This window comes from Aquarana catesbeiana, linkage group LG09 (genome assembly GCF_042186555.1).
Source record: "Aquarana catesbeiana isolate 2022-GZ linkage group LG09, ASM4218655v1, whole genome shotgun sequence".
In the NCBI taxonomy this organism is placed as follows: domain Eukaryota; kingdom Metazoa; phylum Chordata; class Amphibia; order Anura; family Ranidae; genus Aquarana; species Aquarana catesbeiana.
The window spans coordinates 251,348,064-251,362,969 of NC_133332.1; the positions used below are offsets into that span (position 1 = coordinate 251,348,064).

The 14,906-nt window shown below is 42.1% G+C and overlaps 1 protein-coding gene across 1 annotated transcript in view; it reads left to right on the plus strand.

The window, feature by feature from the left end:
• Positions 1-14,906, plus strand: part of ABCD1 (ATP binding cassette subfamily D member 1) — a 93,233-nt gene that overhangs the window by 35,973 nt on the left and 42,354 nt on the right. The window contains exons 2-4 of the mRNA XM_073600171.1: positions 2,921-3,101; positions 7,397-7,539; positions 9,457-9,625. Of these exons, the coding sequence (XP_073456272.1) occupies positions 2,921-3,101; positions 7,397-7,539; positions 9,457-9,625 (493 nt within the window). The remainder of the gene's footprint in view (positions 1-2,920; positions 3,102-7,396; positions 7,540-9,456; positions 9,626-14,906) is intronic.

The window sequence follows — 14,906 nt, forward strand, 5'->3', positions numbered from 1 at the left end:
TCCTTTTTATATTCTACTTGTACTCATTGTTTATTGTATTATCTAATGATTGCGCTGTAATTACCACACTAAAAAATTCTATGCATCTGTGAATTGTTGTATATTCATTACCTGTCTCCTATGCTACATTATAGACTTTACTCTCCTGAGGAAGCGGTGAATACCGCGAAACCGGTCGAGAATCCAAGTCACTTTTGCAATCTCTGTTATCACTGGATGCAATTTATGTGGTTGTATACATTACTCTGTCCTGTATCACAACTGTATATGTGATTATTATTGTAATATTTAGATATATATATCTTTTTTTTAAAAATGGCTTTCTATTAAAAATACAGTTTTTATCCTACTATTTCCCTCCATTCCTTTGTACTAATATCTAACTATCTTTAGTACCGTAATAGTCCCTTGTGTTTTTTTTTTTTTTTTTTTCCTGTGTGTGGGGGGTGGGGACAATTGCCGACAGAAGCAGCGAACTGCGGCTCTCCCCACTTCCTGCCTCCTTTTGCTAGTAGAATTTTGGGATGATGGTACTTTATATTCGGTAACCTAACTCTTTGACCATAGGCGCTTTCCCCTACTGGGTACTGTATTGTGTTTGTGTGCACCATCATTTATTTTAGTGCAGTTTTCCTGAAAATCTGCGTTTTGATTAACTGTTGCTCAAATATGGCGCTCAGAAGGCTACAAATCAGATTCCAGCAGGTGATTTCACTTGGCTGGAGTTTGGCTGGTTCCTTCTTCTACCCATAGGATGCAGTAAGGTGAAAAAACACGAAGGTTCACAACCCCTTTAACCACTTCCCATCAGGGCCAATTCTGGCACTTCGCTCCTGCATGTAAAAATCATCTTTTCTTGTCTAGAAAGTTACTCAGAACCTCCAAACATTATATATGTTTTTTTTAGCAGAGACCCTAGGGAATAAAATGGCAGTCGTTGCAACTTTTTATGTTACACGGTATTTGCACAGCAATTTTTCAAATGCGTTATTTTGGGGAAATAAAAAAAAAAAAGTAAAGTTGGCCCAATTTTTTTGTATAATGTAAAAGATGATGTTGCACCGAGTAAATAGATACCTAACTTGTCACACTTTAAATTGCGCGCACTCATGGAATGGTGCCAAACTTCTGTACCTAAAAATCTTCATAGGCGACGCTTACATTTTTTTTACAAGTTACAGGTTTAGAGTTACAGAGAAGGTCTTGGACTAGAATTGCTGCTTTTGCTCTAACGCACACGGCGATACTTCACATGTGTGATTTGAACATCGTTTACATATGTGGGCGCGACTTACGTATGCGTTCGCTTCTGTGTGCAAGCACAAGGGGACGGAGGTGATTTAAAAAAATGATTATTCTTTATTTTACTTTTTATTTTTTATTTTACACTTTTTCTCTTTTAAAAAATATATTTTTTGATCACTTTTAATCGTATTACAAGAAATGTAAACACCGCTTGTAATAGGAATGGTGCGTGACAGGTCCTCTTTACAGCGAGATCTGGGGTCTGTAAGACCCACATCTCTCCTCCAGGCTGGAAAGGCTGAGATAAAAAAATAAAAATATACTCTCTCAGCCTTTCCAATTTTTGTTTACTTTCATCGGCCCGGACGTGACGTCATAACATTATGCCCGGGCCTCCGAAATTCATAGAGATGAATGGGGACCATCTGGCCACCAGAAAGCCTCCCGATCCCCCCCCCGGCGAGCTCCGGTGCCTCCGCCGCTGCAGACAGCTCTAGTAAGCGGCGGAGGGCACCGACGCTCGTGATCGGATCCTTCTGCTGGCTGGGTATGGAGACAAGTGAGGGGAAGATGGCCCCCACCTATCCCCATATCATTACAGGGCGGAAGCGACGTCAAAATATCACTTCCACCCATAGCTCTTAAAGGGTCATATTATTTATTTATTTATTTATTCAAATTACTATTTTATTTTTTTATTGCATTTTAGTGTAAATATGAGATCTGAGGTCTTTTTGACCCCACATCTCATATGTAAGAGGTCCTGTCACGCTTTTTTCTATTACAAGGGATGTTTACATTTCTTGTAATAGGAATAAAAGTAACAATTTTTTTTTTTTTTTAAAGAACAGTGTAAAAATAAAAGGTGAAATAAATAAGACAAAAAAAAAAAAAAAAAAATTTTAAACGCGCACCGTCCCGCCGAGCTCGTGTGCAGAAGTGAGCGCATACGTGAGCAGCACCCACATAAGAAAACGGTGTTCAAACCACACATGTGAGGTATCGCCGCGATCGTTGGATCAAGAGCAATAATTCGAGCCCTAGACCTCCTCTGTAACTCAAGACATGCAACCTGTAGAATTTTTTTTATACGTCGTCTATGGAGATTTTTAAGGGTAAAAATTTGTCGCCATTCCACGAGCGGGTGCAATTTTGAAGTGGTGCATGTTGGGTATCAATTTACTTGGTGTAGCATTATCTTTCACAAAAAAAAAAAATAAATAAATTGGGCTAACTTTACTGTCTTATTTTTTAAATTCAAAAAAGTATATTTTTTCCAAAAAAAAAGTGTGCTTGTAAGACCGCTGCACAAATACGGTGTGACAGAAAGTATTGCAACGACCGCCATTTTATTCTGTAGGGTGTTAGAAAAAAATGTATAATGTTTGGGGGTTGTAAGTAATTTTCTAGCAAAAAAAATGTTTTAACTACAAATCTCAAAAAGAGGCCCGGTCCTTAAGTGTTTAATCACAGCCTAAAAAACACAAATATCTTTATCTTCCTGCAGCTAATAAATAATCGGCTGTTGTTTTTGGCTGGTCAGACTGACTTCTAGGCGCTCTGGGTCATTCCATGCCATTGCCCTTTGCCTGCGACTTTTGATGTGATTTTTATTTTGTTGGTCAAAACTGTGCTGTTAATTTGAGTGATGATTTTATATTCTGTGCATTTCTAGGTGGAGATGTCCCTTTTGCAGCAATGCTACAAGGACCTGTCCTCACAGATCAACCTCATCTTGCTGGAGAGACTGTGGTATGTCATGCTGGAACAGTTTCTCATGAAGTACGTATGGAGCGCCTCCGGCCTTGTCATGGTAGCCGTTCCCATTATCACCGCTACGGGCTACAGGCAAAGTGGTAAGGATATGGCTGCTGGGTGTGATAAATGAAACTTGATTTCATACAGAATAAAAAAAAAAAATCATTACATTTACAATGGGTATAAAAAAGAATCCCCCCCCCCCCCCCTTGCAAAATCATTTTCTGAAATGAAGATTTTTTTTTTTTTTACCAAAAATATGTAGAATATATATTGGCCTAAACTGATGAAGAAATTTTGTTTTGTTTTTTTTAAACATTTTTGGGGATATTTATTATAGCAAAAAGTACATTTTTTTTTTTTTTTTTTTCAAAATTGTCGCCTTTTTTTTGTGTATAGCGCAAAAAAGAAAAACTGCAGAGGTGATCAGATAGCACCCAAAGAAAGCTCTATTTGTGGGAAGAAAAGGACACAAATTTCATTTGGGTACAGCGTTGCATGACCGCGCAATTACCAGTTAAAGTGATGCAGTGCCAAATTGTAAAAAGTGCTCTGGTCAGGAAGGGGGTAAAACCTTCCAGGTCTGAAGTGGTAAAAATAATCACATTTGCAGCCTGGACTTAAAAACTGACGCAGTTTTTGTTTTTATCCAGCTGTATTTACTCAATGCAACTTATAACATCCAAATGAAAGATAAAACACCAACATGTCAGAAATAAAAAAAAAAAAAATAAAAATTTAAAACAGAACCACTGAGTTGGAAAAAGGATCACCCCAACTTGTCAGTATTTTGTTGAAACTTTTCCTCCAATTCCAGCCTTTAGTCTGTTGGGATTTGTCTCTACTAACTTTGCACATCTAGACTTTGCAATATTTGCCCGCTCTTCTTTGCAGAATTGCTCCAGTTCAGTTAAATTTGATGGTGACCGTTTGTGGACTGCAGTCTTCAAGTCATTCCACAGAATTTCAATGGGGTTTAAGTCTGGGCTGACTAGGCCATACAAGGACATTCAGCTCTTTTCTCCTTCAACCACTGTGTGGCCATGTTTGCTGTGTGCTTTGGGTCATTGTCATGTTGAGGGGAAACCACCTTCCCATTGACAACTTTCTGGCAGAGGACAGCAGATTTTCCTCAAGAATTTGATGGTATTTTGCCCCATCCATTTTTCCTTCTATCCCGACAAGTGCTCCAGTCCCTGCTGCAGAGAAACACCCTGTAACAGGATGTTACCACCACCCCCCATAACAGGATGTTACCACCACCCCCCATAACAGGATGTTACCACCCCACCCCCCCATAACAGGATGTTACCACCCCCCCCCCCCATAACAGGATGTTACCACCCCCCCCCATAACAGGATGTTACCACCCCCCCTCCCATAACAGGATGTTACCACCACCTCACATAACAGGATGTTACCACCTCTATGCTTTACTGTAGGAATGGTGATATTTGGATGGTGAGCTGTATTGGATTTCCGCTAGACATATCGTTTGGTGTTGAGACCAAATAATTGAATTTTAGTCTCATCTGACCAGACCACTTTTTTCCATGTGGCCTCGGAATCTTCAAGGTGCCTTTTGGCAAAGCTCAGTCATGACTGCATGTGCCCTTTCTGGATTAGCATTTTTCTTGCACCCTCCCATACAAGCCACGTTTGTGGAGTATTTGTGATATTGTTGTCACTTTCACACAATGACCACTCCTTGTCATAAATTCCTGCAACTGCTTCAGAGTTGCTGTAGACCTCTTGGTAGCCTCTCTGACCAGTTTCCTCCTGGCTCCGTCATCCAGTTTGGAGCGACATCCTGATCCAGGGAGGGTCTGTGTTCTACCACTTTTTAATAATAGACTTCATGTGTGCTTCTTGGCATTGTTAAAGCCTTTGAAATTTGTTTGTATCCATCTCCTGAGTTCTGCCTGTCCACAACTTTATCATCCCGGAGATCTTTTGACAGTGCCTTGCCACTCATAGTTAATTGTTTGCTTCAGTTGCATTACCAAGGACTGAAATGCTCCAGGAAAGCTTTATTCATGCTGAGCTAACCAAAATGACCACAGCTGATCACAGTTGAAAGTCAAATGGCTTTGTGTGCCATTGAGAAGGTGATTAGTTACACCTGATTGAGTTTACAAGTCATTTTTAGGAGGTGGGTGATCCTTTTTTCAAACTCGGTGATTGTGTTTTTGAATGTCCTTGTATGGCCTAGTCAGAGCCCCAACTTAAACCCCTTTGAAAATCTGTGGAATGACTTGAAGACTGCAGTCCACAAACGGTCACCATCAAATTTAACTGAACTGGTTCTGCAAAGAAGAGCGGAAAAATATTGCAAAGTCTTAATGTGCAAAGTTATTAGAGACAAATCCCAACAGACTAAAGGCTGGAATTAAAGTAAAAGGTGGTTCAACAAAATACTGACATAAGGGGGTGAGCCTTTTTCCAACTCCATGATTCAGTTTTTTTTATTTTTTTTATTTCTTTCTGATATGTTGCTGTTATGTCTTTCACTTGGATGTTATAAGTTGCATTGAGTAAATACAGCTGGATAAAAACAAAAACTGCAAATGTGATTAGTGGTTAAAATAAAGCCCTGGAAGGTTTCCCCCCCCCCCTTCCTGACCAGAGCACTTTTTACAATTTGGCACTGCGTCACTTTAACTGGTAATTGCGCGGTCATGCAATGCTGTACCCAAATGAAATTTGTGTCCTTTTTTTTTTCCCCCACAATTAGAGCTTTCTTATTTGATCATCTCTGCGTTTTTTTTTATTTTTTGCGCTATACACAAAAAAAGAGCAATAATTTTGAAAAGAATATATTTTTTTTTGCTATAATAAATATCCCCAAAAACATTTATAAAAACACAAATTTCTTCATCAGTTTAGGCCAATATATATTCTTCTACATATTTTTGGTAAAAGAAATCGCAATAAGTGTATATTGATTGGTTTGCACAAAAGTTATAGCGTCTGCAAACTATGGGAAAGATTTATGGCATTTTTATTTTTTTATTTTTTTTTTTTACTAGTAATGGCGGTGATCTGCGATTTTTAGTGGTATTGCAACATTGCGGCGGACATTTAGTATAGTTTAGTATAGTAAACATTTAGTATAGTTTAGTATAGTAAACATTTAGTATAGTTTAGTATAGTAAACATTTAGTATAGTTTAGTATAGTAAACATTTAGTATAGTAAACATTTAGTATAGTAAACATTTAGTATAGTTTAGTATAGTAAACATTTAGTATAGTTTAGTATAGTAAACATTTAGTATAGTTTAGTATAGTAAACATTTAGTATAGTTTAGTATAGTAAACATTTAGTATAGTTTAGTATAGTAAACATTTAGTATAGTTTAGTATAGTAAACATTTAGTATAGTAAACATTTAGTATAGTTTAGTTTAGTATTGTATAATGGAGTAATTGGCAGTCAAGGTATGACAGCACCGAAAACTGAAAAACGGCCTGGTAATGAAGGGGAGTTACAGGCTTGGTACTCAAGTGGTTAAAGGGGGGGGGGGGATTGTAGCACTGAAGTAGTTACCTCTTTGACAGGCCCACAGTCAGAATTGATGCTCAAACTTTTTTGCATCATTTGCAAAAATGGGACAGTAGGTGGCCACACTTAGATGAAGGATTTACTGGATGGATTCTCAGAGTAGATCATCTACTCCATGCAGTATGTTTTAGTGATCTCTACCCCCACAAGGTATAGAGAATAAGAAAGCACATCGGCAGATATTTTTTGTGTGATGTCCTCATGTTGTGAATATTTGACCAGCTGGGACATGCTTAGGTGTTCCTCGAGGGGACCGTACACAGAAAATGAGCGCACGGAAGATGTATTGGAGTTTGTTTTCCAGTTATGACATGTGAATGCATTTTAAAAGGGTGATAATAGAACTTGTACTCTAATGTTAAAGTGAAACTCCAGAGTGGATTCAGTGGAGAAATAATAAAAATGAGGGGAAGGACAACAGTGTAACACATATATGTGGCTGGAAGGTAGGTGGGCCGTAACACCCAGCTGTCACATGTGTCCAGGGTTCTGTACTGAGAGGGAGCTTATTGCCCCCTCCCAGCACACTGACCGATCAATCACTGACTGGCAAGGTTTACAACCAGGAGCCAGAGAAACAGGCTCCTGATCATGTGACTGATGTAACAGCCAATCACAGGGATTCACACTTGCTGGCAGGATCAAGAGGTAATAAAACTATATGACATAGGGGACTCTGGAAACACGGACTGATGTGTAAATGCTATTGTCAGTCTGTATCATAGATGTCATTTTTTGTTCTGTTTTTTTGCTCATAGTTCCACACTAAACTAATAATACAAATGATCCCAGTGTTTGATTTGTGACATCTTGCTGTGATCTATACTTCAGATTCAGAGGAAGTGAAAAAGGCCGCTATGGAGATGAAGGAAGAGGAGTTAGTGAGTGAACGAGCTGAAGCTTTCACCACCGCGAGGAACCTTCTGACAGCCGCTGCTGACGCTATTGAAAGAGTCATGTCCTCTTATAAAGAGGTGAGGAAGAAAGAGCTCTGGACTGGTTCATGAAGTGTGTGTGTGTGTATATATATGTGTGTGCATGTGTGTGTGTGTGTATATGTGTGTGTGTATATTATATAAATATATATATAATGTACACACACACTATATTACCAAAAGTATCGGGACGTCTGCCATAACACACACATGAAATTTACTGACATCCCACCCAATCTTTGTCCATAGGGTTCAATATTGAGTTGGCCCACCCTTTGCAGTTATAACAGCTTCAACTCTTCTGGGAAGGCTGTCCACAAGGTTTAGGAGTGTGTCTATGGGAATGTTTGACCATTTTTCCAGAAGCGCATTTGTGAGGTCAGGCACTGATGTTGGATGAGAAGGCCTGGCTCGCAGTCTCCTCTCTAATTCATCCCAAAGGTGTTCTATCTGGTTGAGGTCAGGACAGTCAAGTTCCTCCACCCCAAACTCGCTCATCCATGTCTTTATGGACCTTGCTTTGTGCACTGGTGACCAGTCATGTTGGAACAGGAAGGGGACATCCCCAAACTGTTCCCACATAGTTGGGAGCATGAAATTGTCCAAAATGTCTTGGTATGCTGACGCCTTAAGAGTTCCCTTCACTGGAACTAAGGGGCCAAGCCCAACCCCTAAAAAAAACAACCCCACACCATAATCGCCCCTCCACCAAATGATTTGGACCACGGCACAAAGCAAGGTCCATAAAGACATGGGTGAGCGAGCTTGGGGTGGAGGAACTTGACTGGCCTGCACAGAGTCCTGACCTCAACCCGATAGAACACCTTTGGGATGAATTAGAGTGGAGACTGTAAGCCAGGCCTTCTTTTCCAACATCAGTGCCTGACCTCACAAACACACTTCTGGAAGACTGATCAAACATTCCTATAGACACACTCCTAATATTGAGTTGGCCCACCCTTTGCAGCTATAACAGCTTCAACTCTTCTGGGAAGGCCGTCCACACTTGTGGGCCAACTCAATATTGAAGCCTACGGACTAAGACTGGGATGCCATTAAAGTTCATGTGTGTGTAAAGGCAGGCGTCCCAATATATATACTAGTGTGTGTATACTGTATGTGGTTACTTCCCCAGACATGGATCAGCATGGCATCTTTTAATCCCCAAGGCAGCACTCATGGCTTGGTCTCAGGGATGTGCAGCATTCACAAATTGGCCACTATTTTGCTTGTGTGTTTATTTTTAAATGATCTCTCTGCTTTTACATTGATAGCGCCACCTGCCACCACACAGATACTGGAAGTTCTGGAGATGAGGCACACCTGGCCACTTCCACCTCATTCCTGAGTGATCTCCCCTTTTAAAACATTGTTCTAAGACAGGAGTCTCCAAATTTAGGTCCTGGGGGCCACATTGAATCCCTCTACAAAATTTTACCTGGCCCGCAACAACTGTGATATGATTGGGTGCTTCTGATATGATGTGGGGGACTTCTAATGTGAAGAGGGGACTCTAATGTTATGGCAGGGCGGAGGGGCTTCTGATGTTAAAGTGGGGGCTCTGATGTGATGGGGGCTTCTGATGTAAAAGAGGGGACTTCTGATTTGATGAGGGACTTCTGATTTGATGAGGGACTTCTGATTTGATGAGGGACTTCTGATTTGATGGGGGAGCTTCTGGTTTGATGGGGGAGCTTCTGGTTTGATGGGGGAGCTTCTGGTTTGATGGGTGGCTTTTAATATGAAAGAGGTGACTTCTAATGGTAAAGGGGGGATTCTGATGTGATGGGGAAGCTTCTGATGTTTAAGCCCATGAATATTTGTAAGATCTACAGTGTGGCCCTTGTACTGAAAAGATTGAAGACCCCATTTCTAAGACATTATTAGGATTGCAGAACCCAACAGATTTGGAAACCCATAGGCCGTTCGCTAAAACTGCTTTTTTATTAATGACAGGTGACCGAGCTGGCTGGCTATACAGCACGGGTACACGACATGTTTGAAGTGTTCGAAGATGTGCAGAATGGAATCTACAAGCGCCCAGGAGAACTGGAAGAAGACAAACCCAAGAAGGGAGATGTCATCCAGCATGGGATCCGCATTGAGGGGCCCCTGGAGATTAAAGGTATACTTGTAGTTTATAATATATTCCAAGCCTTATATGAAGTTTGAGAGCTGAGCTACTCCAAGGCTGGTCGCTGTCATCTGTTTGACCTTATGGACATCTGAAGGCAGTTGGCATAAAGCAGGCCTTGTGCTTACCTCCAATAATCTTAATGCTGAACTCTAGGGATTCAGCTGTTTTCTAAAATGTGTCTGATTACTATGTGGTACACTCATTGGTGTATTTTGGTTTTATGCTGCCCTAGGCAAGACCTAAATTGGGGCCCCCCCCCATCTAAATTTGTTCCACCGCAGCCGCAGTATTACCGTTCTTGTCTCAGGGTCTAATGGGGAAGCTGCAGCCGCTGATAGTGAACAGCTGCAGCTTCTTCATTAGATCCTGAGACCTGATTTGTCCAAGTGCCATATATAGAACTACTGTCCGTGATTTGACATTCACAGTGATACATCACATGTGTGGGAGATCGTTGTTTGCGCACATGCGGGACTGACATGTGGGTTTCCCTTTGCGCTTGAGCATGGGAGGATGGAGGCACTTTACATGTTGGTACCACGATTTGTAGAGCGAGAGCAATAATTCGAGCCCTAGACCTTCTCTGTAACTTTAAACATGCAACCTGTAGAATTTTTTTAAACGTCGCCTATGGAGATTTTTAAGGGTAAAAGTTTGTCGCCATTCCACGAGCGGGCGCAATTTTGAAGCGTTACATGTTGTGTATCAATTTACTCGGCATAAAATTATCTTTCACAATATAAAACAATTGGGCTAACTTTACTGTTGTCTTATTTTTTTAATTATAAAAAGTGTAGTTTTTCCAAAAAATACGCTTGTAAGACTGTTGTGCGAATACGGTATGACAAAAAGTATTGTAACGACCGCCATTTTATTCTCTAGGGCAGTGATGGTGAACCTTGGCACCCCAGATGTTTTGGAACTACATTTCCCATGATGCTCATGTACTCTGCAGTGTAGTTGAGCATCATGGGAAATGTAGTTCCAAAACATCCGGGATGCCAAGGTTCACCATCACTGGCCTAGAGGTTCACCATCACTGGTCTAGGGTGTTAGAAAAAAAAATATATAATGTTTTGGGGGTTCTAAGTAATTTCTAGCAAAAAAAATTATTTTAACTTAACCAAATCTCAAAAAAAGGCTCGGTCCTTAAGTGGCTAAAAGCATTCAAAACGCCAAGATCGGTCATGTCATCGCTTTTAGTTTACTGTTCCGGACAGCCGATCAAAGCCGATCCCAGCTTTGCTTGGCTGTCCCATCAGCCGGCAGACGTGCCGACTGGTTTTCTTTAGGTCTCCTTGTGGGACAGGAGAGCCCGAGAGAGCCACGTAAGGTGGCAAGGGGTGGGGGGGCAACATCTCCTCCTGCTGCTAGTAATAGCAATCGAGTGGCTCTAAAAAGCGATAGTAGGGTGTCTTCCCGGAACAACCACCGAAAGGATAGGAAATGGTTGAAGAGCCACCTCTGCCCCTCTGCTGCCCCTCCTGAAAAATGCCACCCGAGGCAAACTCCTTGTTTGCGTCGTGGTAGATACGCCCCTGGGTACCCTATGTGGTTAAGTCCAACAAAGTGCATGCCAGGCCACATGCCCTCATGGGGGGGGGGGAGCAAGAACCCTCTCAGATTTTTATTTCTGTCCTTGTAAATTTTCCTTCATTTCCTGTGTGATGAAACTGTTGTCAGCTGGACAGGAAGTAAAGGCAAATCTTACAAAAGGAGCCCCAGATAGCAGTAAAAACCTGACGGGTTCTGATTCTTTCACACACTATCCAAAAGTAGGAAAAAAAAATGGTTTTTGGCCTGACATACACTTCACTACACATATACAGGGAAAGGATCAGGAAATGGGTTTGTACTCCCTCGTTGCGGGCGATGAGAATGACACGGATGTATAATTATATGCTTTGTGACTTGTCAGATTCCACAATTCTATTCATAACCTCTCAGATCCTCCCTTTAGATATGTTCATCTAGGGCCGCTCTCATCTTGTATTTAGGTGCAATTAAAGGATAAGTTCACCTTTCGTAACATGTTACATGTTATGAAGAGACCGGCCCCCACACCTTCCTGATCCCAAAGCTAGCGGGGATCTTCTACCCCACCCCCACCCCCGCTAGCTGTAACAATTTCAGAAAAAACGTTGTTGAATGGGGCTCCTCCTGCCCGCCAGCGTCTCTCATTCAGTGTCCTGTGAATGGAAAACTGGAAGGTCCGGCAGCCTTTGCAGCTGTTGGCTTGTAGTTTTCATTGAACTACCAGGGGGTGCTGTGGAGTGCTGTGATAGTTCATTCTTTCTTCTCGTCAGATTGGATCTGCTTGTCTGTATGGGATGTACGGGCACACGGTTTGACTTCCGTTCATACCTGCCTGTGTGTGCGAGATAACATGTACAAAGGAACATCCCACATATTCTGCTTGGATAAACGGCTCCACAAAATAATATAACTCAAGCCCTTTATTTGTCTTTAAGTGGCCCTTGGGGCATTATTCCTCCCACTGAAACCAATAATGGGGCACTATTCCTCCCACTGACACCAATAATGGGGCACTATTCCTCCCACTGACACCAATAATGGGGCACTATTCCTCCCACTGACACCAATAATGGGGCACTATTCCTCCCACTGACAGCAGTAATGGGGCACTATTCCTTCTACTTACACCAATAATGGGGAACTATTCCTCCCACTGGCACTAATGATGGGTCACTATTCCTCCCACTCAAACCAAAGATGGGGCACTATTCTTCCCATCACCAGTGTGGGGTTGATATTGCTCACATTGACACCAATGATAGTGCACTATTCTTCCCACTGATACCAACGATGGGGCACTATTCTTATTCTAGACATCATTGATCCTTCCACTGATATAAATGATGGGGAACTATTCTTTTCACTGACACCAACAATGGGGCACTATTCATCCCACTGATACGAATTATGGGGTACTATTGCTCCTATGGACACCAGTAATCGAGCACTATGCCTCCTGATGATACCATTAATAGGCCAGTGTTCCCCCGCTGACACCAATGATGGGCCAGTGTTCCGCTGACACCAGTGATGGGTCACCAATAACACAAAAACAGATGGGACATTATGCCTCCCAAACACCCTAACCATTGGTCACTATTCTACCCACTGACACCAATGATGGGGCAGTATCCCCCCCCCCCCATGGACACCAATAATAGGGCACAATTCCCCCCCAATGACACCAATGATGGACCAGTATTCTCCACTGACACTAATGATGGGGCACTATTCCTCCCAAACGCACCATATTCCCACTGACACAAACAAAGGGGCACTATTCCACTGATGGGGCACCATTCCTCCCACTGACACATATAATGGGGCGCTAGTCCTCTCACTTAACCCCTTACTGCTCAGCCTCGGCATCCTTTTAAGGGGGTCTTTACACCTGGAAGATGGGAAGGACCAGCTGATCACTTGACCACTGTTTTTGGCAGTGATCACATGATCTGGAATTATCTTTGACAGCTCGGTCACTGCTGGGAGTTTGCAGTGATTGTACTCCCAGCTCAGAAAGCTCTGCTGTCCATGTATATATATGGCGGTGGCTGGGTGTAAGGGCTGGGTCACACTAGATGGAATGTGCTTTTAATCTGCATACACAGCATTTTCTATGTAATTTAATTGCCGTAGTTCACACCAGTGCAGTCATCAAAAGTAGAACATTCTCCATTTTTTTTTTTTCTGTATGGAACACCCCTAACATGCATGTGAACGCAACGGAACGCATATGTCCTTAATTGAGATGAAGAAAAAAAAATGCAGCGGAACTCGCGCGTATATGCACATGTAGAAACGCATTCGGAAAGCAGAAATTGGGGTTTGAACCGGCCCTTAAAGCCCACCTTCCTTGCTGACGCACATATTCATTATGTGGGCAGCAATAAGTTAAATTGACTTTATTTGTAAGACAAACAAAAGCCCGGCTCCAGGTAACACTTTTTAGGCAGTTACAGGGACAGGTCGTTTTTTTTTTTTGTTTTTTTGTTTTTTTTTTTTTTCTGGAAAGCTCGAAACTATAAGAATAAAAATTGACCATTGTAACCTCCCCAGCAGTGTTATGATTTGCCCAAACCCCTGTAATTGTCACTTTAGCCGGAATATAAGGGGGGAAAAATATAAATAAATCCATGAGGAATAAAAAAAAGGAATTCATATACTGAGTGCCATCATTCCAGGTATGTACCAGGGTACAGAGCTTCCCCTATAGTGGTCCTTTAAATACCTTTGTGGTTGGCAAGGACCCTTCCACTGCCGTTATCTGAATTCTTTTCAAGTTCCAGACCTGACAAGTATGGGTTCTTCTCGCTCAAGTGGCATTTGTGAAACTTGAGCTTTTTGAGAGGCCCTCATCCAGGGACGAGGTGCTGAGTGAAGCTCACAGATAGTTTGTTTTTTCTCCACCCTTTAGACCAAATATGAATTGTTTAAAGGAGGGGTCTCCAAACTTTTTTAAAAAAGGGATAATTTTTTGTTCTTCAGACTTTAGGAGGGCCAGTGGGAGTAGAAAATGGCTCAGGCTTGGTGGTCAGTGGGAGGAGAAATAGTGCCCCAACATTGGTATCATTGGAAGGAATAGTGTCCCATCGGTATCAGTGGAAGGAATATAGCCCCATTGTTGGTGTTAGTGGAAGGAATAGTGCCCCAAAACTGATATTAGTGGAAGGGATAGTACCCCAGCATCAATGTCAGTGGAAGGGATAGTGCCCCATCATTGGTGTCAGTTGCAGGAATAGTGCCCCATTGTTGGTATCAGTGGCAGGAACAGTGCCCCATCATTTGTATCAGTGGCAGGAATAGTGCCCCATTGTTGGTATCAGAGGGAAGAATCGTGCCCCATTAGTATCAGTGGAAGGAAGAGTGCCCCATTGTTGGTATCAGAGGGAAGAATCGTGCCCCATTAGTATCAGTGGAAGGAAGAGTGCCCCATTGTTGGTGTCAGTGGGAGGAAGGTACTCTTTTTCCCACTTACACCAATGATGAGGCACCATTACTTTCACGTCCCACGTTGACACCAATGATGGGGCACTATTCCTCTAATTGACACCAGTGCTGAAGCACTATTTCACTATTCCTCCCACTGACACCAATGATGGGACACCATTCCCCCCACTGATACCAATGATAGGGTATTGTTTACTCTCATTGACAGCAGTGCATCGCCGTGCAGGCAGTCCCATTCATTTCAGTTGGGACTCAGTGGCTACATGGACACAGCCACTGCTCCATA